This window comes from Blennius ocellaris (assembly GCF_963422515.1).
Source record: "Blennius ocellaris genome assembly, chromosome: 6".
NCBI classification, from domain to species: Eukaryota; Metazoa; Chordata; class Actinopteri; order Blenniiformes; family Blenniidae; genus Blennius; species Blennius ocellaris.
The window spans coordinates 16346027-16370840 of record NC_137655.1 but is presented as its reverse complement, the minus strand read 5'-3'; the positions used below and the strand labels follow the sequence as shown (position 1 = coordinate 16370840).

Sequence of the window (24814 nt, the reverse complement as noted above, 5' to 3'; positions counted from 1 at the left end):
AACGCTGCTGGAGCGGGGAATGATGGCGGAGAGCACGGAGAAGACAGGACAACTTTCAGACTGGAAATAATCGGGGCCATGGGCGATCCTTCGGCGTCTTACCACGATGGAGCAGCTGGGGAAAAAAAAGAAAAGAAAAGGTGAGGGTGGCTCCCAAAGTTGCGCGTGAAACTCGCGTGAACGTTTCCAACGGGTTAAAAAGCCACAATTCAATTGTTGAGACTCGCGTCCGTCACCGCAGAAGTTTCGGCACGGCGTTCCACTGGTGTTCGCCAGCTTTAAACGGCATCAGCGGCAGGGTCGAATGTTCGACCTCTTGGGAGAAGTACGCCAGAAGTTTGTGGTTCGATTAAAAAAAAAAAAGAGTTTTGCGGTTAATGGGCTCGTTTGAACCTTCGCTCGCGCTGGGAGCAGTCACCATTAATACACACGGCTGTGTCGGGAAGCTGCTAGCCAGCAAGTTACCGATGTCACGTCCAACCTGTTTGTTTCAAGCTACTTTAAAAAAAATATCGCTATATATGTATAGTAAAATCACTATCGACTTAGTGTTAATAGCCTCTCTCGTCTTGTTTTCCCCCTCTTCAGATGACTTCCTTGCTTGTGAATAGTTGAAACTCCGCCGGAACCCATGGCACCTCTTGCGTGAAGTCGTCGGGGATAATTGTCTGTCAACAACAACAACACCCTCTCGGAAACTCGCCGTTCAGATTAGCCTGTTCCCCACAGACAAGCAGAATGATCAAGGCGGAAAACAAAGGGGGCGAGAGGACCCTCAGGAGCGCGTCCCCTCACAGAAACGCATACAAATCGGACTTTCACGCCATCAAGTGCTCCTTTGACGGATCTAAAGCCGAAGGCCCTTCCAGAACCTTTGCAAATGGATCGAGTGACACCCGGGAAGACTCCAGGGGAAGGCCTTTTGGAACCAGGGTGAACAAGATAAAGAACATTTTCCTCCAGATGGACGGTCAGCAGCAACCGGAGTGCCAAGAAGGAAAAACTACTTTAAAGTCTGAAGTTTCCCCGGTGTCCCCGCCGAAGGTGCAATTACCAGCCAGCAAAGTCAATGTCAGCAACGCTGCGAGTCCAGAAAGCAACGCTTTAGATAAAACACCCAAGGGGGAAGATGTGGAAATTGACAAAGTGGCACTGGCAGAGAAGTTTTCTGTGACCAGAAAACTCTTTGAAAGGGGCATCAAAGAGCAGCCTGGAGCTGAGAAGCAATCTCCAAACAGAGTAGTAAATCGTTTGTCCTTGGGAAGTGCCTCGGATGAGGGGAAAAACACAAGGAGAATGTCAGGCTCTTCGGAGGCAGCTATCAAACCAGAGCAAACCCCATCAGCAACGGCTAAAAGTCGCCCGGATGACAAGACTGATGGCGAGAAACGGCCCACGTCTCGAGTGTCACTGAATGCAGGGCCCATGTCAAAGAGGTTAGAAAATTATATAGTTGAAAATGACTCGGAAAACAACAACACAGCTGCTGCTAAAAGAGGAATGGTGTCTGCTAAACCACACAGTACCACTGAACACGTCGTGGCGACCTCTCCAACGAGAGACGGCTCACTTAGGATGACTTCACATGGAAAAGACGCCACAGACTCCTCAACAGTACCTGAACCCACTGGCAAAGATAAATGTAACAAAACTTCAGTCGACACAAATGTTGCGAAACCAACATTTCCACTTACCGGCTCATCGTCCAAGTCTACTTTTTTGACTGCTGATGTCTCTCAAAAACCTCTTTCGCCACAGCAAACAACCCCACTTGGCCATGGCTACAAGTCCTCCTCGTCATCGAGCGATGGATTTATTAGGACATCTGTTGGTGGAGATGGAGGAAAGCCACATAGTGCGCCCCAGATGGATATTAAGCAGCTTCCTCCATCAGCTGGTGGCATTCAGAACACCAACAGGGCTAAAAGTAATGACGGCGTGGGATACAGCCCCACTGGGGAGAAATCACCCAGCCAGACCTCACCGTTGGAGTCCAAGGGGGTCAACGTGGTCCGGGCCGAACTGGTAGTGGTTCAGAATGAATCGTCGGAGAGTGACGAGAATGAGGATGAGAGCGTTGAAGATAACGTTTTTGAGGAGCAGATGCTGCAACAAGACGGTGACATAAAACCTGACGTGAAAACGACGTTTTCACCAGAAAAACAGAACGGTGGCTCCCAGAGCATATCAAAAGAAGGACATGGACGAGCACTGACTGCAAGTGAAAGTAGATTTCAGGAACATACAAAGGAAGAGAGACAAGAAGACGCTTTGGCTGTGGGCCTGGACAGCGAAGAACTGCATGATGAAGACGAGGAGGAGGGCGAGCAGGAGGAAGAAATGGATAGGGCCTCTCCTGTAGTGTATGGCATAGAGAATGCAGCGTTTGTTGACGACAGGGATGTCGACCAGCTCCTCATGGAAGAGGAGCGGGAGGAGGAGGAGGAGAAGGATGATGAGGAAGATGCGGAGGATCGCCTGTACAGGGAAGACGATGACTGTTATGAGGCCCCGGGACTGTCGGATGAGGATGAGCCTCCCATAAAGAGGAAAATCAAGTTCTCCACAGATCCCATCCTGGTGAGTAGCTTTTGAGTTGTTTGCATAAGACAGTCTGTGACCAAGCTGAAGCGCCGAAATCACATTGCATGGTACTTTAGTTCTAAACTGTCCCTCTGACTCGGTAATGGTGTCTGACCACGCTGTTTTCCTGCAGACGCGGGACAAATAAAGTGGATGCTGGGAATGAATGCTTGGCCGTTGAGTGCGCAGACATCACAGCTGCTGTAGTATGTCATCAGACGAGCTTTACCAGCATTAAGAATATGTAGACTATACTTTGTGTAATCTTTGTGAGTATGGAGGCAGGCAGTTTGACAGCCTCCTCTCGTTAATCCTGCAGCAGATAATGGAAAACCTCGGGGGTGTGAAGCAGGGTTGTTCATTATATTTGTATTTTTGGATCTGATGTGGACTTTGACTCAGACCCTCTAAAAGTTGAGCTCCAGCTGAGGACGAACCGCGCGAAGAAGACGGCGCAAATGTGAAACTTGAGGCCGTCAAGTCAGAGACCTGGGGTCACTGCTGAGTCAGACGATATGATGGGTACTTTTACTCATTGAGGGTAGTTCCCCTTCTAATGGGAATAATGGGTTGCATTCATAAGGGACTTTTTGTCTGACATGCTTCAGAGGATTTCGGATAGATCATTCACACTTCTCAACAAATCTCCTCAACAAAACCTGGATAAGTTATCTTATTTCAAATTCAATTTTCTTTAATCTTTCAATTACAGGACAGTTGTGGCTCAAGTTGGTCCTCTTCCCATTGTGACATTGTGTGAACAATCACCCATCTTACCTGTCAAAGTGTAAAGTACCTTATGTGTCAAAGTGTTCTTTAGCGAGACACCTTGGAAAAATGTGTTGTACAGGTCCATACATGGGATCTATTATGGTCAATGGATTTCACTTGTAGAGCAGTTTTCCAGCGTGTAAAGCAGTCCCCAAAGCTCTTTACACTGTTCATCACATCCACACCCACACATGCAAGGCACTTGGTCTATCCACTTGCTCAAGGACACCCCTATTCGTGAAACAAGACTTTTGCTAGATCGGACGGCGCTGATTTATTTCCCATTTTATGAATAGACAGATCTGAACTGTGACATAAAGCGGGCCTTTTAAGCAAACGGATAACAACGTCGTCGTGTTTGTTTTCTTTGTCATTTTTGTTTGTCAAGCATTATTCACGTTTCTCAGTACTGGGAGTTATCTTTTTTGGCACATTGTCTTTGTAAACATTTCCAGTAGGTGTTTTCGGGGAGAGGTGGAACTACCAATGTTGTCATCCACCACTGATTTTCCACGACCACCATATCTAATCAACGTATCAGCAAAATTGGGAGGGGAGGGGTGACAAATCATTGCAAAGCATTCCACACAGCTTGGTGTTTATCCAGACCTTAAAATGTACTGTTATCTCAGGGTGTGGATCCCCCCTCCCCACCGCAGTCAGCCTGGCAGGGGGTCCTGGGAGAGGGGACCAGAGACTGACCTGAAGTGAAGGGGACACAAACAATGATGTGCCTCATCCGCTCAGCTTGAAGCTATGACAGAGAACATGGCTTCATGGTCAGTATAGCGGACCGTGGCTGGACTCTCCTCACTCTTCGTCACCGTTGTGACACAAAGGGCAGCAACACTGGCGAAATGTTGTCTTTATTTGTGAGTTTGTGTCAATTTAGAGCTTTTAAATCTTTTCCACTACTTGTTTCAGGACACTGGAACTGGAGTTAAAGCTGTATTTATAAGACGTTACCACCTAATATACCCTAAAACTACCAGTTATTCACCTTTCACCGATATTCAATTGATTTGATCAAAACATAAACATTTAAATCAGAATTCTTTTTTTTTTTAAATTGATGTTCTGCAGTTGAAGAAAAAAACTTTAATGATTTTACTGGATAAATGTGTTTTATATAGAATAGCTTATTTGATTGTTTCACAGTGCTTTAGCTTTGTCGTACAGCTAACATAAAGTGCTTGTGAATCATTTTATACTCTAGACAAACTGTCAGCCCCTCGAAATGCTCAAACTATTGCTTGTGCCAGTGTGTTCAGTTAACTGATGGCGAATATTACTCCCCCCCCTGGTCTTTACGCCATTTCATTGCCGAGAGAGCACATATAAGAATCAAAAAGGAGCAGTTGAGGATGCACACACATATCAATCAATATTAAGGAACCCCCCCCATTTTTTTTTTTTATCAGTGCCAACCCTCAGAATGAACCTGTACCTGAAGCTAGTTGAAGCCTCTCTGCTCTCACAACATCTTTTGCTCAGTCTCTGCTAATCGGAGCTGCCAAAGAGAACGAGCACACTGGAGCTGTTGCTGACTGGCAGAGAGGAAGTGCTTTGTACTTTGGACTCGCAGCGGGATTAGATCCCCGCGAAACTCAAGTCTTTTTGACAGAGGAGACGTGCTCCGAGGAAGAACGGTTCTCTTTGTGAAGCGCGGGAGAAGTCTGATGTAAACATGCATCACCTTCATTAGGCTTGGAAGGAGAAACTTTCATGAGCGAGAGCCTTCGAGGCAAGTAAAGCCAATTATCTGCCAAATATATTCTATATATTTCATCTTCTCGATCCGAAAAGAACTAAAGTTGCATACCAACTGGATGTTTTTTTTTTATTATTAAAAAAAAGTGCTGTGGTCCCTTTACAAAGTATGATTTTTTTTTTAAAGAGTATTCTTTATATCTAGTTGAGTTGCATTTTCAACAGGGCTTGAAATTGCTGATGTGTCGGCTGCAAAGTTTTTTTTGATTCCCCTGGCTCTATGTGCAGAATAAATATTGTACCGTCACTTTAAATTATATATCTGGTCTTCATTAGAGAAGATAACTAAATAATAAAACTCGCTTCATTAATAAAGCTTGCGTGCCCAGGCATGTTCTTAATGGGGAAAAAAACAACTTTTCAACCTCACATCAGTTATTTGAAAGTCTATAGATGCGTGTATTGATGTCGACTTTCTCACTGACGCTTGTCGGTTTGGCAAAAAGCCAAGAGTTATCGAGCAATGAACATTCTCTGCTCGAGGTGCGTTTATATGCCCGGGGACAAAAAAAAATTGCATTGTCATTATCACTGCAGGTATGCTTTGTATATTCGGAGTTACTTCTACTTCAGGAGGGTCTTTTTTTTTTTTTTTTGTGGTGGCAGACCGCACACAAGGACATGGCTGGAAATACTCGTCATGTACCAGTTCACCATTATGCCAGAGCACTTTAGCTCGGGATCCGCACCTGCCGCTGAACCCTGCTTTCACAACGTCAGCATGACTATCAGTAGCAGTTGTTGGTCAATTGACCGCATACCACATTGTCCATTCCTGAATAGAGGGGTGTGGTGAAAAGTTTGCACATTTTATTGTAACTGGAAGAATTCAGCATATCTTTTTTTTGTTGTTGAGTTACTGCACTGTGGACAGTAGCAGCTGTCTAAGCACACACTCCTTTAATATCGTTTCAACGCGCCCACAGTTTGTTTAACGTCTACAGACATTTCGTTTGACAATTGGAACACAGTTTTCAGCATGAATTAAGATTGTTTAACCACCCCCCCAACCCCCCCCCCAAAAAAAAAAATATTCGGTGCCTTTAAGTGTCCTCACAGAAGATGTGAAATGACATTACGGTGAATGAACTGGTTTATAAGTATAGAATTTCCCCAGGACAGACACTCCTCTCTCGATCTTCCGTGATCGGCGCAAATCCAAAAGGGCCCGGATGAAACGTCACGACTGCAAACCCACAGGCACCTCGTCCCGTCGTGTTACGCTTTCCACTTCCTAACCAAGACGGGTCTCCTGCTGAGGAATGTGTCCGACGTGGCTCCGCCCTCCTTTCGAACAGTCAGTGAGGATCTGATCTCCCTGCAGCCACCTGGCCTGCTGGGGTGACTCTCCCACAAGACGGGCGTGAATGCTAATGCCATCGCATCAATGCTGCTCATTAAAACAACTTGGCGTGGAATGAGTTTTGCACTTGATTGTCATTGCTTTCAAATGTTTTTCCTCCTGCGATTAAGGGCAAGCACGTTAGGTTTTGCATTTCCAGTAAGGGTCTGCTGATATTTGTGCGTTATCTCTTTTCGCGATCCTTGCAGGACAAGAGTCGCTTTTGTAGGCCATTTATAAACAAAACCTGTCGAACCAGTTCAAGTAGCGCTTTTGGAAACTTGATTCCATCGTGGCTCTGACTTCACTTCTTCCTGTCAGGTCGCTTTGTGTCAACGAGTGTGAACTCCACAATGCGCTCGTCTCTTTTAAGATCACGCCGACAGGTCGCGCTCGGTACAGTTTGATCTGTCCAGGATCAAAAACCGGGCCTCATTTTTTATTTTATTTTTCTTCTAAATTGTTCTGTGAGCTATGCCAGGCCACCACTTCTGCTCCCGCTCACTCCCACAACATGTTTGGAGTTGTTGCCTTTTTGTCGGTCTGCTCACATTATGGACTCACCAATTCAGTGGTCGGCCCTCGTTTTCTTTCTCTTTTTTTGCAATGGCTCGAGGTTTCGCTGGCTCGCTTGTTCCTTACAGCTGCTGACTCATTTCCCACAGTGGTATTCTGTTGAGAGGGGAACGAGGGAAAGATGGAAAGAGCAGCTTCAGTGTGGGCAAGAATGCATGTGAACACACACAGTGAAGACAAACCGCTCGAGTTGTAAAAGGCGGACCAAAACAAATGTACATATCTTACTGAAAGCTTGTGTTTAGGAATGAATGGAAATATTTTCACAACGTAACAGTCGGCTGATTCACGTTGGAAAGCTAGCGACTATATAAGCAGTGATTTAAAGGCAGAATTTAGCCTTAAAACATGTTGAATTCCCTGCTCATGTAAACACAAGGATGCATTGATCTGCCTCTTAACAAAGTTACTGCTTTGTTTGACAACAACATGACGAGCTGTGTATTTGTGTTTGTGTGTGGGAGAGGCTGATAGCAAGACTTGATTTCCGCCGTTCTTCTAAAGAACACCGTGGTTGAGTGATTGGGTTTCAGCGAAGAACAGAACATTGTTTGAAAAAGGCCCAGGAGTCCATGGCAACAAGGAAAGTCAGGGGACGGAGGGAAGATAGAAGCCAAGCTGCGACACAGCGAGGTGTTACAGCCCAGGATGTAACGGGGCTCCCTCCTTTCAGGGTTTTTCCACGAGCTTTTATGTACGGATGTTGTCAAAATCTTACTTAAAAATTATTTTTAACCCCGCGGTGGAAAGTCCGTCTGCCCTAGTTTCATGATTTAATTTTCAAAATGCAAAGATTAAACTGTTTTTATCCTATGTCGACGCAAACATTTCCGTTACGGATCCATATCAAAACGTTAGAATATTATTGAAGAGGTCATTGTTTTGTCAGCAGTCGTTATATAACATATTTTGTTTTTGTTTTTTTCAAATTTTAATTGTGATAACGGTTGCTTTTGTTGAAACAAAACAATAAATACAGCTGAGCTCATTAAAACAAATGTTTTTGAAATATCTTTTTGATTTAACGACAAGACAAAAAAAGCTTCAACCAATTCAGTTTGTTCAATTTCCAAATATGGGACATTTTTACACTTTTCTGTAGAAAAAAATACATTTTCCTCTTGTCTTCTAATTCACAAGATTCACTTGAACTCTGCATATTTTAGTAAAGTTGAAATAGAGACATTCTTTTTTTTTTGCATTAGATTACATTTGTGTTCCAAAGGTAAGTAATGCAACATGTGGGTTTTTTTTTTGGAGATGGGAGGGTTAGTTAGGCGTAGATTTTGAACTTCTGGAAATACGAAGTGTGAAACGCCGAGGTCGCGCGAGCAGTGAAGGTCTCCCTCGAGTTGACGGGAGATCGGGGCCCCATGAATAGCATTCCTGCCTCAACTCCGGAGAGCAACAATACTATTGTAGAGACTCGGCCAGTGTCCAACCTCTCTTCGCTTCACGCTGCACGAGTGCGTGTGAAGAAAGTACCTGCCAGGGGAACCTTACCCATACATGACCTCTACATTTAGAGTCAAGGTGACACAATGCAGTTTTATGAAACTGACAATCAGTGGGACGTTGTGAAACAGAAAAGGTTGTATCTCACAGACATAGTTTGGAAGCGTTTTGGGCTTCGATCGGAGGATCCGGAGAGAACAGAGTGTTGACTCGCTTTTAGGTCCAAACTTCAGAGTGTCACCAAGAGTAGAAGCCTGTACTCGATGACATCACACAACCTCATGGCAGTCGCCTTAATCAAGTCTTGCTGGGATCCTATAATGTTTTGTTTTTTTTTCAGAAAAGGGCAGAAAATGGACTAGAAATGACGCATCTAGTTAATTATTCATGTGTGCCGTGCCAGTATGTGCCTCCTGTAATTTAAAACAAAATTGTGCAAACTGGCAACTATGCGACTTTGCAGATGATTCACTTGCTGGTCAGTATAAATGATAATCCGGTCACTTCCTTGTCTGTTGACAAGCGTTGAAGTTCAGCAAATGTTTCTAAAACAACCTGTCAATAATAATTTAATATTTTTCTATGTCCATCATTTTTCTTTCGCCCCAGCTGTAAACGCCCATTACTTTCCTGATTTAGGATACTTTACAAAAAAAGTATAATAGATCAGTTTAGTTCAATTACAAATGTCTCTTTACATTTTCTTTCCGTCCGTACCATTTCTGCAGCTTCCCTTTACAAACTTTGAGTTCAGACACTTCACTCTTGTGTCAAAAATTATGAACTACGTATTTCTTGGGTCAGCGATATCTCCAAGTTGTGCTTTCTTACCCTGCCTCATTGTGACTCCACCCAAATAGAGACTAATAATGTTTAAGCTATCGACCCACTGTCAGCTTCATCCCCATAATCAGGCATTAACTCCTGATGGAGTCCACTAAACCCTAATCTACTCTTTTTTTTCTTTTTTTTTTATAAGTGCTTTAAATTTGCAATGACTAGTTGTCCCTGAAACCAGGTTTAATTTTTTTTTTTTTTTAATGAGCAAAATAAATGTTTTTATTTTTGGCAGCAACTTCACATTACTGAGAACGAACTAAATCGCACATTTATTGTCACCAACCTGCCATGGGGGATAATCCCGAGCCCATATTCTGCGTAACATTGAGGCACTTTAGCGTGACCCCCGAGTGGATTATTAAAAAAAAACAAAAACCCTTCCTGCTCGGTAGTGCTCAAGGAAACCAAAGCAGAGTTGGATGTTCTACCCGTCAGGCTGAGTACTGATTAAATCTACTTATTGAAACCTCAGAAATAGTTTTTTTTGGGAGGGGTTCTTGTTTCTATTCAGTTTCAGCCCTGCCAACACTTGTCGCTTCCAAATATTGATCTCTGGTACATGCACTGCTTCGCTCTCCCCAGCTGTGCCCTACTTTCCACTGCCGTGCTCTGTGTGTCTGCTTTATAATTGCAAGCAGCAAGCGGCCTTCGGGACACATCCCATACTTTTTATAAGAGACTCGCTGCAAAAGTTCACAACTTCTTAAAACCACGAGTGAAACTGAGGAAGTTTCTGAAACGTCTTGTCTGATGTGGAGTGATCAACAACAAATTCGAGGATCACTAAACTTGGTTGTGTATTTTTTTTTTTTTTTTTTTCACTGCTGCCTCTTAAGCAGCTCTCTGGGCTTCAGTAATGCTTCAAAAGCAAAGGAATAAAATGCGAATAAAAGTTTCCCCTGGCAAACTGAATTTACACTTTGACGTTTCGATGCAGGTCTTCAGCACCTTTTCTAATGAAGACTACGATCGGCGTAATGATGACGTCGATCCGGTGGCAGCCTCCGCAGAGTACGAGCTGGAGAAGAGAGTGGAGAAGATGGATGTGTTTCCGGTGGAGATTGAGAAAGGTGGGGTTCGTAAGAATAGACGTACATTTCCGTGACCGTATCTGCCCTCGATAAGAACCGTCGGATTACAGTAAAGACTATGTATATAAAAACAGCTTCGATATTTGTGAATTCGTTTTTGTAAACACGCAACATTATGATTCTAATTTGAATGTGTATTTGTGATTTGTGTTTTCCTTTTTAACCGACGTCTCTGCATTCAGGAGACAATGGCCTTGGTATCAGTATCATAGGAATGGGAGTGGGAGCTGACCAGGGTCTGGAAAAGCTTGGCATTTTTGTGAAAACCATAACGGAGCAGGGCGCAGCGGAGAAAGATGGACGGTGAGTAATGAGACCCTCATAAATGCACTGTTTTTGTAAAAAAACTAAGTAACTCCAAATGCTTTGTAATGCATATGGAACAGAATAGACCAGTCGTACATGTGGCTTATGGACATAAAGCACACATGTGAATGTGTCGGACGAAATCTGCAAATTCTCAATAAAGGGAACTCGTTTTCCTTTATTTGACCTCGAGCGGCTGCCCTGTGCCGCGTAGAGTAGAGATCAGAATCCAAAAGCAGATATCACAATGTGCTGAAGAATAACAATGTTTCCGGCGATCCAGCAGAAACAACCTGCCGCCTTATTGCTCACAATGTGGCAATAGCTTGCATGCAACATACCGTAAGGATAGATTTGTGGGAATATACATGCTAATGGATGCAGAACGAGACATAGCTTTGTTTACACTGTTGTCGATAAGATTTCAAGATGTTTATTAGCTGTTGATTTTTTTTTAATCCACTAAATGTAAATATTTTCAGCAAGCAGTGTTCTATCTTTACTCAAATGAAGGGATCCTTCTGAATTTCTCATACATTGGTATAATATATTTATTGATTTACCACCCATTTGAGACCAAATTGATTTGAATATGGCCCCAAAACTAAGACGACTTGGACTCCTCTGGTCTGAAGACATGGTTCACACTCTGTATACTTGTTTTGGTGACAAACACAATGGATCCCTCATTCCCTCCATGATGTACACGACAGAAATGGTTGGATTTATTTAGAGCCCCCCCCCCGAGCAAGCTAAGAGCCTTATTTTCTCTCTCCTGCCCAGAAATGTTTTTGACGAATTCGATTGCCAGCTACAGTGATGTAACAGTATTTTCAGTACTACATAGCTCTACTATAGATACGCCTGATATCTTGCCCGTTAATTACTCTTCCTTTTCTCCAGCATTCAAGTGAACGACCAGATAGTAGAGGTGGATGGCGTCAGTCTGGTGGGAGTCACCCAACTGTTTGCCGCTACAGTCCTAAAAAACACCAAAGGCAAAGTGAGGTCAGTTCAAAGGATGTTTGTGAAACGAGTCTTAATGCAAAGGTCCTGCAGGTACCGGTAATTCCTGGGTGTTGCCTCTGAAAGATGATCTCAGCTATTCTGTCTGGTGCTTCCTTTCCTAAAAGAAATGGCGAAAGAGTTTATTCCTGCTAATGATTTATCATAAGCACACTTAACAACTCCAGTGTGACATTTCAAAGCTGTAATTAAAATATTGCATTATTCAGTGCACTAACATGTAAAAATGAACAGGTTCCTGATTGGCCGAGAGAGGCCGGGAACGCAGAGCGAGGTGGCCCGCCTTATAAGCGAGACACTCGAGCAAGAGAAGAACCAGCAGCAGCAGCAGCAGCAGCACCTGGACGACCCATATGAACATTCAACAGAGGAGGTGAGTCGGCTTCTTCAGTCCTTTATTACAGTTTTCGTCCTTCTGATGACTTTTAGCTGTTCGCGTGATCAACACCGCCGTGTGTTGACAGTCGCCGCGTGAGGTTCAGACGACGGGACTAAAGATTTAACTCCCCATGTTGGATATGCTGAAGCTTCTGAGAAGCTTCTGAGAAACATGTAATAACGATAACATGGATATCAGCCGCTTTGCCGCCTCCCAGACACATCGACCAGGAGTCATGTGTAGTCATTCTGTTGGAAAATGTTCCCGGCAATCGCCATCCGCCTGCCAGAGTTGTGAAATATTTGCTGTCTGAACCCATAAGCCTCGGCTTTTGTGACCGGAGTGACTGCACGGAGGATGATTGTAAGCTTTACTAGAGTCGACAGACAAAGACAAGCTGTTTTCAGTGAGTGGATACAGTTTGGTTGGTTGTCTTGTTTCTCGATGGAGAAGCTGTTTATTTTAGGGGTGTTCAATGCTTCAAATGTGTTTTTAAACTCTCGCAGACTGGCCTGTGTTCCCGCCCTCTGATGTTTGAATATGACATTGCGATTGCGCTGCTCCTCTCCAGGCCGTGCTGCACATTGGGAGTGTTCGTTGGCACATGCCCACCAGGCTCTTGGGCATCGGGAGTGTTTCGGCTGTTTCCAATATGTAATGCCAATGCGTGGAATCCCGTTTCAGGAGGAGCGATATGAGGACGACGACCGAATGGACGAGAGGATCCTGGGATCGAATTTCTCTCCAGGGCGCAGTGTAGAGGTTTTTGAGTTGCCCGACTCCGAGGCCTTGTTCATACCGACCAACATGGACAGCTCTCAGATGGCCTTCAAGTTCAAAGAGGTATCACTCATCAGTATGAGACGGTTTTCTATCTGGTTTTTTTTGTCTGTAGTTTTATTTAGGCAACTAATGCAATGCATGTAAAATGGTTTTGTTTTGTTTTTTCCCACTCATAGCTGCAGCTCAAACACAGCATTGCCACAGCTGAAATAAACCAACTAAATGAAAAGGTATGCGAATTGCTCTCAATATAACCAAAAATGCAATGGAAACATAAACATGTTAAATGTTACACCCGGCATATGTAAAGAGAAACGGACTTTAATGGGACTTCCTGTATTTGACTGTTTATTCTTGGCGAACTGCCTCATTCCTTTGATGACCGATGGTGACTGATGATTTTTCCAAAGCTACTTCTTGTAATTACATGTTCCATATTAAGTCATTTCGGATGCCGTGGGAGTCACTCCAGTCGTATTTAACACAATACGTGCCACACGCGTGACCCTTCCGCTCGCAAACGTCATTTCACCAAAGTGACATTGCCCCATTTCTGTCCAGCTGGCGGCGTCGGAGGAGGACAGATCACTGTGGGAAGCAAGAGAGTCTGCGCTGGAGCTAAAAATCGAGGACGGCAGCGCCAAGATCCTGAAGCTGGAGAGTTACTGGCTGGAAGCGCAGGCTCTGTGCAAAAGTGTGAACGAACAACTGAGCGAGACCCAGGCGCAGTACGAGACTCTGGACAAGCGGTACAACAAAGCCAAGAAGCTGATCAAGGACTTCCAGCAGAAGTGGGTTTGTCTTTCAGTGTTGCTGCAGATAGTGATTTACTCAAGTTGACTGAAATGACCTTTAGACTCTACATTATATACTTGTTGATATTTAAGAATAATAATCTATATTGTGTTTCGACTCATACTTGCCTGAAACATTTACAAACTAGAAGGCTGATGGGACTCGCACTTCCTTGTTTACCCCCCCTAGAGAAATAGACTTTGTGAAAAAGGAAGAGGACCTGAAGAAGATTTTAGATGAGAAAGAAAAGTGGTACAAGGAGCAGCTGGAGAGTCTGCAGAGCCGGGTGGGTTTTCAGCTCGGGGGAAATTGAACGCTCATACAAGCAGACCTGGAGAAGCAACACTGAGCCTGGATGTGACTGTTGTCCACAGATCACCGCTCTGGAGTCCAGAGGACCTTCACTTGTAGAGAGTCAGACCGGTCTGGACTCTGCAGCGGAGGAGAGGCTGAGCAGCCAAGGCTCGGTCACCAACACGCAGTCTGTTGACTCACTGCAAGGTGCAGCGCCACGAAAACTGACACTTCAGAACGGATGTGCACGTCACACCCTTCATCAGCCCAAGCCGTTAAACATTTACAAATGCCCCGTCATAAAGACGGTGACCCTCTTGTTTCCTCTGGTACAGAACAGGACTGGAGCGAGGTTGTCCCGGAAACGGAGCGCCTGGACACGAGTGCACACCGAGCCAAAGGCCTGCTGGCCCAGAAGGCCAAGCGTCAGCCTCCGTCTCGCAGCAAGCTGAAGGAAAACCTGGTCGTGGCCTCGGGTCACTCTCAGGTCTGTGACAAACGCCACGACAACAGTGTTAGGTTGATTTATTTAGTTATTTATTTATTTTTGGGAGCATATGATTTGACTGGAGGGTTTGTCGTGGTGGATTCCCGCTCGCTCTGAGGTTTCATCTCGTCTATAGAAACGGCACACAAGAGTTTGAAACATTCCACTAATTCACCGACCTTCCCTGTCCTATTCCATATTTAGGAAAGTTTTGCAGGTGCGACCTGGTGTTGTGCTGCCGAAGCAGCACTTTTCTCAAAAGGCAGAGTTGTTAAAAAAAATTTAAAAAAAAAAATCTTTACAAGTTCTGAAATACATCAGGGAACATCCTTTGATTCCGTTTTCTTTCATGTTTAAAGAATTCACCGTCCTAATGAGGCAGAAAACTGCGTTCTGCTTTATAAATAGCTTGTATTCCCCTCTTCCGAGCATTGTCCTTGGAAAAATAATGCGCTTGGTCTATACAGGAAACTGAAGAGGAGGACGAGCAGGAGGAGCAAGAGTCGCCCAGGAGGAGGAGGTCCATGCAGGAGAGCCTGTCCCTTCCGGTGTCCATCAACTCTCCCGAGAATTCAGTGAAAGACGATCCGAGCGAGGCCAGGGATTCGTCCAGGAGCAAGGCGGAGGCCTCCAGCAGCCCATCGCTGTCGCTGTCGCCGTCGCAGGGCGACAGCGTGGAGAGCGGGAGTCCCCCTCTGTCGCCCCCGAAGCACAACTCCTCCCCACACTCGCCCTCCGGTTTGATGCGCAACGTGAAGAAGAGGGAGTCCAAAGGCAAGGGGAAGGAGCACAAAGGTACACGGGTCCTGGAAAAGTTGCCTTGAGAATGTTTTTTTTGTTTTTTGTTGTTTTTTCCATACAGTTCTGCTCAGACTAATAATTTCTGTTTCATTACAGAGGAATTCACCGAGGCTTCATCAGCGGGGAAAACTAAAAGACGCTTTCCAGACTTTGGGCACGTATCTGAAAAAATCTTTTTTTTGTTAGTTTTGTGTTTCTGCTTTTTTGTTGTTGTTTTTTTCTTAATGAAGAGATTGATTGTGTTAAACAGGGGCCTACGGAAGTCAGGTGGCAAAGGAAAGAAGGACAAGGAGGCCATGAGGGCGTCTTTGGACAGCAGGTACATCACTGCAACTATCTGTTGTCTACCATTCATAGAAAATATCGACATTTACTTCACTTCGGGGCTTTTGACACATCGTTCTCGATGTCTGACATGTGAGTCATTCGCTACCACTGGAGGAGAGCGCTTAGTGGTAAAATTGAGTCTGAGTCATGCCAGCAAATTCCTCCTGAGCCGCTAATAGAAACAATGTTCTAAAGTCATTGGCTGAGAAGGTCAAAATTTAGCAACATAAATGGCAGTATTCCAAGAATTATTGACCCTGAAATTAATTTCTTTCCTTTTTAGATGTGGTTATTGGGATTCTCCTTTGCACTGCTCTTTAAGTGTTCCTGTTGGATAAGGCCCATGTGTCTCTAACTCCCATCTCCCTTGTCTCTGGAATGACCAGGGGCTCAGCGGAGTTACTGGAGGAATCTGGAGGGAATCTCTCTCCCGCAGACTCCATGACCTCCATCCCGACCTGCATGCCTTTCTCCTGGTTCGGAGACAAAGAGCGGGACAGGGACAGGGAGCCCTCGTCCTCCAGCAGCAGCCTCCCGTACGCCGCCAGCGAGGCCGCCGGCGAGCCGAGCCAGGAGCGCAAGAATAAGGTATCGCCTCAGACGCAGGAAGTGTTTCCATCCAGCACAGCTGGAACGAGACTTTACCTCTCCGATAGTTTGAACGACCTCAATACGTTTCAGACGAAAGGTCAGCGAGTCACAGAATTGCAATATTTTCTAGCTCTCCACCTTTTATTCTTCTACTTTTTTTTTTTTTTTTAATGCTGCATCATGACAACATATAATAGTAACCTGATGGACGATGTCAGTCTGATGTCTTATTATCAGGCTCCAGTAAGTCAGATCACATGTTAGCAACCAGAGAGACTTTGCAAGAAAGGATTTGGTGGCTTTTCAGTGACTTTGCATCTCGTGAAACATGTGAAGAGGCTGCTTAGTACTATGATGTATCTGAAAGTGTTTTTTTTAACCAGTGATTCTCTCTCTGAACACTCATCTCTTAACCATGTTTCCTTCAAACAGACAAATCTCTCCTGGTCTTCTTTATTCAGTCGCTCGTTAGATTTGGTACAGTATACATGTTTTTTTTGTTTGTTTCACCTTTGATTTTTAGATGACACTGTAGAGCATTACTAACAATCCTCGTTGTGGATTTGTAATCTCTCAGCTTTGGTGCACTAAATAATTCACAGTTTTTTCTCCTTTCGTGGGTATGTGGTAGTGTTTTGGGAAGCAAGTTTTTTTTCTCCTTTTTTTTTTTTTTTTAATGAGAAATCCTTTTTGGCTCGTCAGAAAGAAACCCAAGGATCCAGACTTGGTTTTCAAGGCTCGTTGCTCCGGCTAATCAGGAAGTCGTATTGTATCCGACCTGTTCTGCGCAGCTCGTAGATAAAGTGTGCCTCGTACTCACACTCCTACTCTGAACTCACTCTTGCTGGTGCAACAAGCTGCAGGTCTGGATAATAATTGCTTCATTCCAAAAAAAAAAAAAAAAAACCCGCCCATTACATGTAAGAAAATATCCCCCCCCCCCTTTTTTTTTTTGGGAAATCCAACAGTTTACCAGCCTGTACTGGAGACAAAACATTACCTCATGCCAGAAACTAGAGTGTGTGTTCTTTGACACTGTCGTGGTGTAGAAACGTGTAGAAACGTCTCGCATAGTATAGTTTTTTTCCCCCCTGGTGGACTTGGTCTTTGGTTTTAGTTTAGCGCTGCATTAAAAATAAAAACAATGATCAATCATTGTGCGTAATTAATAACCTTGTTTGACACCACTTTTAACACGTTTTAATCATCAATCGGCATAACTCATCCCGACCCTCACGGCGCCGGCACCGCTGTTAACCCATGTCCCTCTCCATGTTCTCTGTGTGTGTGTGTGTGTGTGTGTGTGTGTGTGTGTGTGTGTGTGTTTGCTTCTGGTCGTCAACAACTGCTGATTTGGTACTGTGTTACTTCAGTAAATGCGTTCCTTGTCTCCACCTTGTTCCAGAGTTTTTCAGTCATAGATGATTCTAACGCGGCCAGTCCCAGTTCAGACACCTCTGGGTTAGTTGCTGAGCCCAATCTGTCTGGGCGCTCTCACACTTTAATCTTCTCTTCCAGCGAGGTGAGTGCTCTCCTTGTTGCGCAGTCACAAAAAAGGGCCGTGCGGGGCGCCCCCCCCCCTCCCCCGTCGCGCCTGAAAAGGGGGGGCTATTCTAAAGCATGCTCTCTGAGCTTCCCCTCCTCCTTTTCATAGCACAGATTAAATCGTGAATGGAGAAGGAATATAAGAGCTGCATGTGTGTGTGTGTGTGTGTCAAAGCTGCGTTTGTTGTGTGTCACAACAAGTCCTGTGGCTGAGCTTCTCCTACGGCAGCTGTGCTGTTTAATACTTTTTTTTTTTTTTTTTTTTTTGCCCCTACAAGAATTGCGAAACCAGCGTTTCATGTTGGGTTTTTTTGAGCTTCAGTGGCCCACAGAACAATGTCTGGATGCTCTGCTGCCTGCTCGGTGACGTTTCACATCTGCTTTCTCTCATTTCGGAGGCTGCTCTCAGTAAAAACCTGCATCAGAGTTTCAGTGGTCATTAGCTGGCAGTGCATGCTTGGTTTTTCTGTGGAAACTCGGCAAATGTGCATCAGCACATATGTATATAATATAATATATACAGCTGGCTGTAGTTTTTTTTTTCCGGTATGATCATCATACATAACTTGGGACTTTCTTCAGGACTTGTTTTTCTTGCACTGCACTTTTTTTTGCATACAGTGTGGTTGTTGTCTTTTTTTTGCCATTCTGCTCTTCTGTTAATGAAATCCTTTAATGTGTGGAAGTAACTGTCTCCATCGCTTATTTGTTTGTGTCGGTGTGTCATTTTTGTAATGCGTTTTGGGTTTTTTTCCCCCCATTAGACCTTGGATGACGAGCCAGTCACAACGTCCAAAGAGTATCAGTGGCAGAACCGTCCAGTCTCGGAATGGACCAATCAGCAGGTCTGTCACTGGTTGATGGGCATGAACATGGACCAATACACACCTGAATTCACTGCCAAGGGCGTGGACGGCCAGCAGCTCCTGAACCTGGACAGTGACAAGTTGAAGGTAAACAAAAGGACAACAAATTGTCAGTAATTATTCAGTTATTTAAAAAAAAAAATAAATAAAAAAAATAACACTGATACAGTGAAGTTGGACTCACAAAAGGTTTCACCCATGGCGAAAGTTTTTCACAATATGTGACTGCCGCCTTGTGGCCGAATGTTCTCTTGACACTGTGACATTTTTTTTCAGGTTGTATTTATTAAGTTTACAAATGTAGATTTTTATAAAGCTACACTTTGTTGTAGATTCGTATAATTTAGTCTCATGATAGTCATATTTTGTTGAGGAGCTGCTTAAAGGATTTTTCATTCAAGGCCAAAAGTATAAAATGCTTCTTTTCTGGTTTTATTTGTTGAAAGGTAAAAAAAACAAATTCCAGTTTGATCTCCAAATGAATACCAACGGTTTGTTTGGGCAAACTTTTTGACTTGAGTCAGAAGATTCTCTGTTTATTTGATTAGTCAAATGTCGAATTTTATTGAAACTCTCCTAAAAACGAGAGCTGCTGGAGCGTCAACATGTTTATATTTACCATATATGATTATACATCGTCGTATGAGCTCTAGTGTTGATTCTGTAGCCGTGTACGGCAACTCTCCAGTGATGTAGAGCAACGACAAGCATCATGCCACTTTTGGAATCTTTCCTTTTTTTACCCTTAGACTCTTGGTGTGTCGAGTCAGAATGATCGTTCCAACATCAAGAAGAAGCTGAAGGAAATGCGCAAAGCCCAGGAGAAGCTGGAGAAGCAGAGGGAGAAGCGTGAGAAGGAAGGCCGGCGCAGCGGGAGGCTCCCCATCCCCACCGACTCCGTGTGCTGAGGGGTGAGGGGTGAGGGGTGAGGGGTGAGGGGTGGGGTCCGCTCACCACTGCCACCTCCAAGCAGAAACACACGGACACGTCTTGTTTCACGAATTTACCCATCCTTCTGTTTGTTGTTCAAGCCGACAACATTGACAGAAGACGACTGCAGACTGAGGCCGCGGCTGTTTCTTTTTTGTTTTTTTATTTTTAAGACCGTTCAACTGAAACATGGAGAATGTCAAAAAGATAGGTATGTGACCAAAAAAAATGAAATTCTAATATTTTTACCACTAAAAAGCTAGAAGAGTCTGTATCCTGATTTAATGTAGTTCTTGCAGATTATCCACACATGTACCTATGGAAGTCAAATGTATTCTGCTTTTGTAAGCTTTTTTTTTTTTTAAATATTTTTGCTAATATACACCTGTTTTCCAAACTGCTCTTTGCAGGAACAGTTATTGTACAGATAAAAAAATCAAAGCACTATATTTGTCTTTTGAGCTTGGATAGGCGACAAGGTTTTAAATGTATAAATCCGTTTTATACATGTGCCGAATAACTGCATATCTTTTTTTTTTTTCCTTTTTTCTACTCAAATACCATTGTTTATTTTTTACTGTCTAATGTTTTCTACTAAGTAGAATAGCAGACGATCGTTTTGCTAAAGTGAAAACAAATAAGCGTTCACCCAGATGAACGCTGCTCTTTGTCTCTTCGCCGTGACCGTGGCGCAGAGACGGTACGGCGAAGCTCCGCGTAAACACACCAGCTCACACATCCCGCCTCGCCAGGCCAGTAGAGGAGTCTTAACGACCCCCCCCCCCCCCCAGTGCTTCCTCTCGTCTCCAGTACGACCCCCCTATGAACTAAAATCCACATGGCACGGCATGAAAATTGTTTTTATAGAAATCGAAAGGGCGAATCTCGGTACGTGTGCCATCAATAAACTGATTTTCACTTCCTCTGTCGTTTCTCATCGCCGTCATGCAAAAGTATCACACATCAATACAGTAAAAAGTGCAAACATTTGACACGAGGTTGCTTTATTGAAACGTTGAGTGTTTTTTTTGTTCATTGATCAGTAACTTGTTCAGGATTTTGGAGACGCGTAACAACTGACATTACAACTGAATATTATTGTAGGGGGGGAAAAAAAACCACAGGATTTGAAATGGAGTGTTTTTGGTGCATAAATCCACCGACCCTCTTGTTACCACCAGTTTAAAAACAAAATGCAGAAAATGTCTTCAGCTCATAACTGCTTGAATACATCTTGATTCTTTTTCTTGACAAAGTACAAATACGATCAGTTCATTTTGTGTGGAACACGGAAAATGTGGGCCACAGTATATCTAGTCTTAATACTTCAATTAAAACACACGCTACGGGAGAAAATACTCACGAGCTAAAGTTGTACCAAAGGTTTTCAGAGTTTTGGAAATTATTGAATAGAACCAGGAAAAACCACTCATTTTGTTGCGTGCAAAACTAAAGCAGCAAAGATGCTCAACCATGACCATGTTTCATCTACGTAGCATTCTTAAAAAAAACAGTTTGACCCAAAACAATATAAATCTCAAACTAAAGCAACTTATTTTTGTACCATTTTCCACTTTTTCTCTTAGAAGTATAAACTCCAAAGCAACATTGAAGCCCCTCAACTCATTGCTATGTGTTCTTTAATACCAAACATGTTCTCCGATAATACTTAGATTTTGTATTTGTAACATTTTGAATGTGACCCATCAGCATGAGAAATCCCCCCGCTGTTCTAAAATCACCTGGCACCGCTGATGGCTAGTGATTATTGGCGTGTTCAAACTGCTGCGCCGCCTCGACCTCCATATACTGCATTTAGAAGAAGTAGCGTCTTGCTACGGGATGGTTTATTGCTCGGGGGGGCTAAAAACTGCGAAATGTGGTCATGTCCTTTGGCTCCTTGCTCGGGACGCACCAGTCGTCGGCCTCGTGTATGGTCTTGTAGTGTTTCCAGACCGACTTGTTGTAGACGGGCAGCCTCTCGATGGACTCTGTGGACAGCGCCTGGAAATTAACAAAAAAAACCAGTGAGACAAATGCGCAACAAATGGAAGCCGAGTGAGAGACTTTGAGCTGCCGACGTACCCGGATGTAGATCACGGCGTCCGTCCCGTAACCCTCCAGAGAGTACAGCCTCAGGTCTCCCTGGAAGTAGCGAGCGTACAGCCTCGAGATGGGCAGGCCGTGCCCGTAACCAGCCTGAAGAGAAAGTCGGTAGGGGAGAGCTCTCAAACATTCAAATCCACAGAAATGCATCTTTGTCACAACCGGGGGTGGAGGAACGAAGAACCCGTCGCAATCAGTGCAAGTTGATCGGCTTTCTCCGGATGAAGAAGTAGCACGGAGAGATTAAAGAGCCTGAGATCCAGACGTGGAAAAGTCGAATATTCTACGTACAATTAAACATTTCGTACCCAGCAGTCGTCCATGAACTCCCAGCTGAGAGTTTGCTTTTGATTTTTATGCACATTTTCAAACTCAAACGTGTATAAATGCGAGTGCTGATTGGATTCGAGTGCGTGAGGTGACGTGTGTTTGTCTACAATTATTAGCCACGTTGTCCTCCAGTGGCGGCACGTTCCAGAATTATAATCTACCTGGAAGGATGGAGGAGTTCACAAAGTTCACCTCTTGACTCCGATCTTCAGACAATGATAGACATTTTCTGGGAGGAATGTCTTTAAAAAATTAAAGTATTATAACGTATGTATAAAGTCACAGAAGAGGGATTGCAATTCTGGTAACTAATGGAGTCGAGTTTGAACCTTAAAAGGAAATAAAAGAAAAGGAGGGCAGATACCTTATTGTAAAGGAGAAGCTGGAGGAAGATGTAACGTTAATGCACGTCGTGGTGTCAAGTCAATTATTCAAATCATTATTTCACATTACAGCGCCAGAAGCAGAGGGTATCTGTATATTTGGTGGTGATTTGAATGGAGTATTAAACCAAAATACCTCGACACAACTATTCAGAGACAAATATATATCAAAATGAATCAACACAGCCTGAAGAGATTTTGGATTCACAGATGTCTGGGGATGTGCTCCCGGGAATTATACACACTTCATTTCCACATGACACATACTCCAGGTTAGATTATTTCTTAATGAAAAAAAATTAAAAAGTGACTGTTCCAGGGTGAAAGAATACCGAATAGGGGTTTCTGATATTTCTGATCACAGTCCACTTTACCTTACAGTTTTACTTTGATGAGAGGAGGAAGAACACAGATTGGAAACTAAACGTAGGAATGTTAAAACAACAAAAAACCTGGAATTGATTAAATTGGAAAATAAAAGAATATGTGGAATTCAACAATAAAGGTACAGTGGATCCAAGATCTGCCAAACTTTTACTCTATTGTTATCGTTGGTTGTTTATTGTTTTGTTAATGTTCTGCATGAAATTTGTTTGAAAAAAAAATAAACAACTCCCCAGAATGACTGCCAGGTTTTAGAGGACACCTTGTTCAAGCAGTCGCCCAGAACCAAACCTGCATCCATCGAGATGAATCCAAGCACACACAATGAGCAACTCAAGTGTTCAGTGTCTCGCTCCAGGGACATCTGGACACGTGGGGAATCTAACTGCCAACCGTGGCACTGAAAAGACAAATCCTACTAACTGAGCCACGGTCGCCCCAATCTAGTCGCCTGGCGACGACGTGAAATCACGGGTTGGGTGACGGGACGTGCGGCACTGACCAGAGGAGGAGCGCGGGCGCCGTCCATGCTCGGCCGAGGAGCCGTGGAATACGTGTAGGTGAACAGCCGGTCGATCTTGCGCAGCGGCACGCCTCCTCCGCGATCGCTCACCTTGAACCACGGAAGAGTACGAACATGAAGCTCAGCCCCGCCCCAAAATAATACATCCCTCTCAAGGCTCCTCGGTTGTTCTTTCAAGCTTTAATAGTCAACCTTCTTAGGAACACAACAACAATACACTGGTGGAGAAATGAATGAATGACCGTCAACTGACCTTGACGGTCAGATCTTCAGATCCCATAGCGACCTGTGCGCGGATGGGAGGATACTTCACGCTGTCGCCATACAGCTCCATGGTGGCCCGCATGGCGTTCTGCAACAATGATGCAAATGTTTTAGAACGAAAGAACAACAACAACAAAAAAAAAAAACATGCAAAGAGACAAATCTCACCTTAAAAAGTTCAAAGACCATGTGATACAAGTGAGACGGAACATAAACCACTGTGACCGGCGAGTTCTTCTCTTTGACTGTCGGGACACGATTAGAAAACATCCCATGAGTCACTTTTCAAACACAAATCCGCCTTGAAGCATATTAAAATCATACAGATTGAAAGGTCAAATCATAGTAAATGTGAGTGAAAACTTCATCATAAAATGTGTTTTTTGCAGTTTTTTTCATTAATAAAACGTACAACTTACAAACACAGACAGGAAAAAGTTAATGCATTAACTTCCCCACCCCCCCCCCCCCCCCATTTCAAAAGTGTAATTACCGTTAAATTCCTCCAGTAGCAGCTCAGGAGAGTTCATGTAATACCGGTCACACAGATTTCTGGCATTTTCATACGCATCTGGAAGGAGGTGGTTCGCATTCATCACATCACACAGGAACATCGATGGATGAAACACTTGGAGCAACATTGTTCGACGTCATGCCCGAAGACTCTCGCTCTCACCTCTGACAATCTCGCTGGCGCGACAGTGTGGATCAATACTGCCGATCTGTTTGGGATGTGCAGGATTCACCTTCACCTTCCCACCGAAGAGGAGCGCTGATCGGAAACACACACCGGAGCGACACGTCGACAAACGCTTTGTGTCAACGAAGGGAACGTTTCGTCATTTCACAGTGTTTGGTTTCTCAACTTGTTCCAACACGATCTACATTTCTCCACACTGATTTCTCGCTCTATTTCAGGTCGTTCAAAGGTTTCTCACTTGTTTTATGAATACGACAATCGACTGCTGACAGATTTTAACCCAGTTAGAGGCCCAGCATTTTGTGCTGCAAGTAAAATATGTTGACTTAAGAATAATACTGAGACCACAAAGCCAAATTAATGAAATTCATTCGATCCGCATTTGAACCTCAGCTCAATTGTAAATACTCAATTTTACAGTGCTAAATTCAAATTAAAGACACACTTATCTCACCATTATTCTTATATTTCGCTGTAAAAGATGCTTGATCACAGTTTGACCTTTTTAAAGTACAATTGTTGTCTCACATGATACCAATGGTTCTCAACCTGTAGTGTGGGAACCC

At 43.9% G+C, this 24814-nt stretch overlaps 2 protein-coding genes across 4 annotated transcripts in view; one reads left to right on the top strand and one right to left on the bottom strand.

Moving 5' to 3' along the window:
* On the top strand, nucleotides 1–19536 carry ppp1r9ala (protein phosphatase 1 regulatory subunit 9A-like A; the record flags this gene model as incomplete). Of its 3 annotated transcripts, none has more annotated exons than XM_080497932.1 (20): nucleotides 1–140; nucleotides 589–2580; nucleotides 10275–10407; nucleotides 10611–10731; nucleotides 11638–11742; nucleotides 11995–12133; nucleotides 12824–12982; nucleotides 13099–13152; nucleotides 13484–13713; nucleotides 13907–14003; nucleotides 14092–14218; nucleotides 14347–14498; nucleotides 14966–15293; nucleotides 15396–15453; nucleotides 15550–15618; nucleotides 16013–16214; nucleotides 16650–16694; nucleotides 17623–17739; nucleotides 18527–18715; nucleotides 19378–19536. In XM_080497932.1, the coding sequence occupies exons 2-20, from the start codon at nucleotides 739–741 to the stop codon at nucleotides 19534–19536; spliced, it is 4326 nt and encodes a 1441-aa protein (XP_080354058.1). In that variant the 5' UTR covers nucleotides 1–140; nucleotides 589–738. The 3 variants fall into 3 exon arrangements, with proteins under 3 accessions (XP_080354058.1, XP_080354057.1, XP_080354059.1); XM_080497931.1 differs by having other exon boundaries at nucleotides 14317–14498; XM_080497933.1 differs by lacking the exon at nucleotides 16650–16694 and having other exon boundaries at nucleotides 14317–14498.
* A 996-nt stretch (nucleotides 19537–20532) lies between these two features.
* pdk1 (pyruvate dehydrogenase kinase, isozyme 1) overlaps nucleotides 20533–24814 on the bottom strand; it is a gene marked incomplete at its 5' end in the record, with an annotated part of 5479 nt that continues 1197 nt past the window's right edge. The window contains 7 exons of the mRNA XM_080498191.1: nucleotides 20533–21562; nucleotides 21644–21757; nucleotides 23264–23374; nucleotides 23538–23636; nucleotides 23717–23793; nucleotides 24042–24119; nucleotides 24225–24360. Of these exons, the coding sequence (XP_080354317.1) occupies nucleotides 21422–21562; nucleotides 21644–21757; nucleotides 23264–23374; nucleotides 23538–23636; nucleotides 23717–23793; nucleotides 24042–24119; nucleotides 24225–24360 (756 nt within the window). The 3' untranslated portion in view covers nucleotides 20533–21421. The remainder of the gene's footprint in view (nucleotides 21563–21643; nucleotides 21758–23263; nucleotides 23375–23537; nucleotides 23637–23716; nucleotides 23794–24041; nucleotides 24120–24224; nucleotides 24361–24814) is intronic.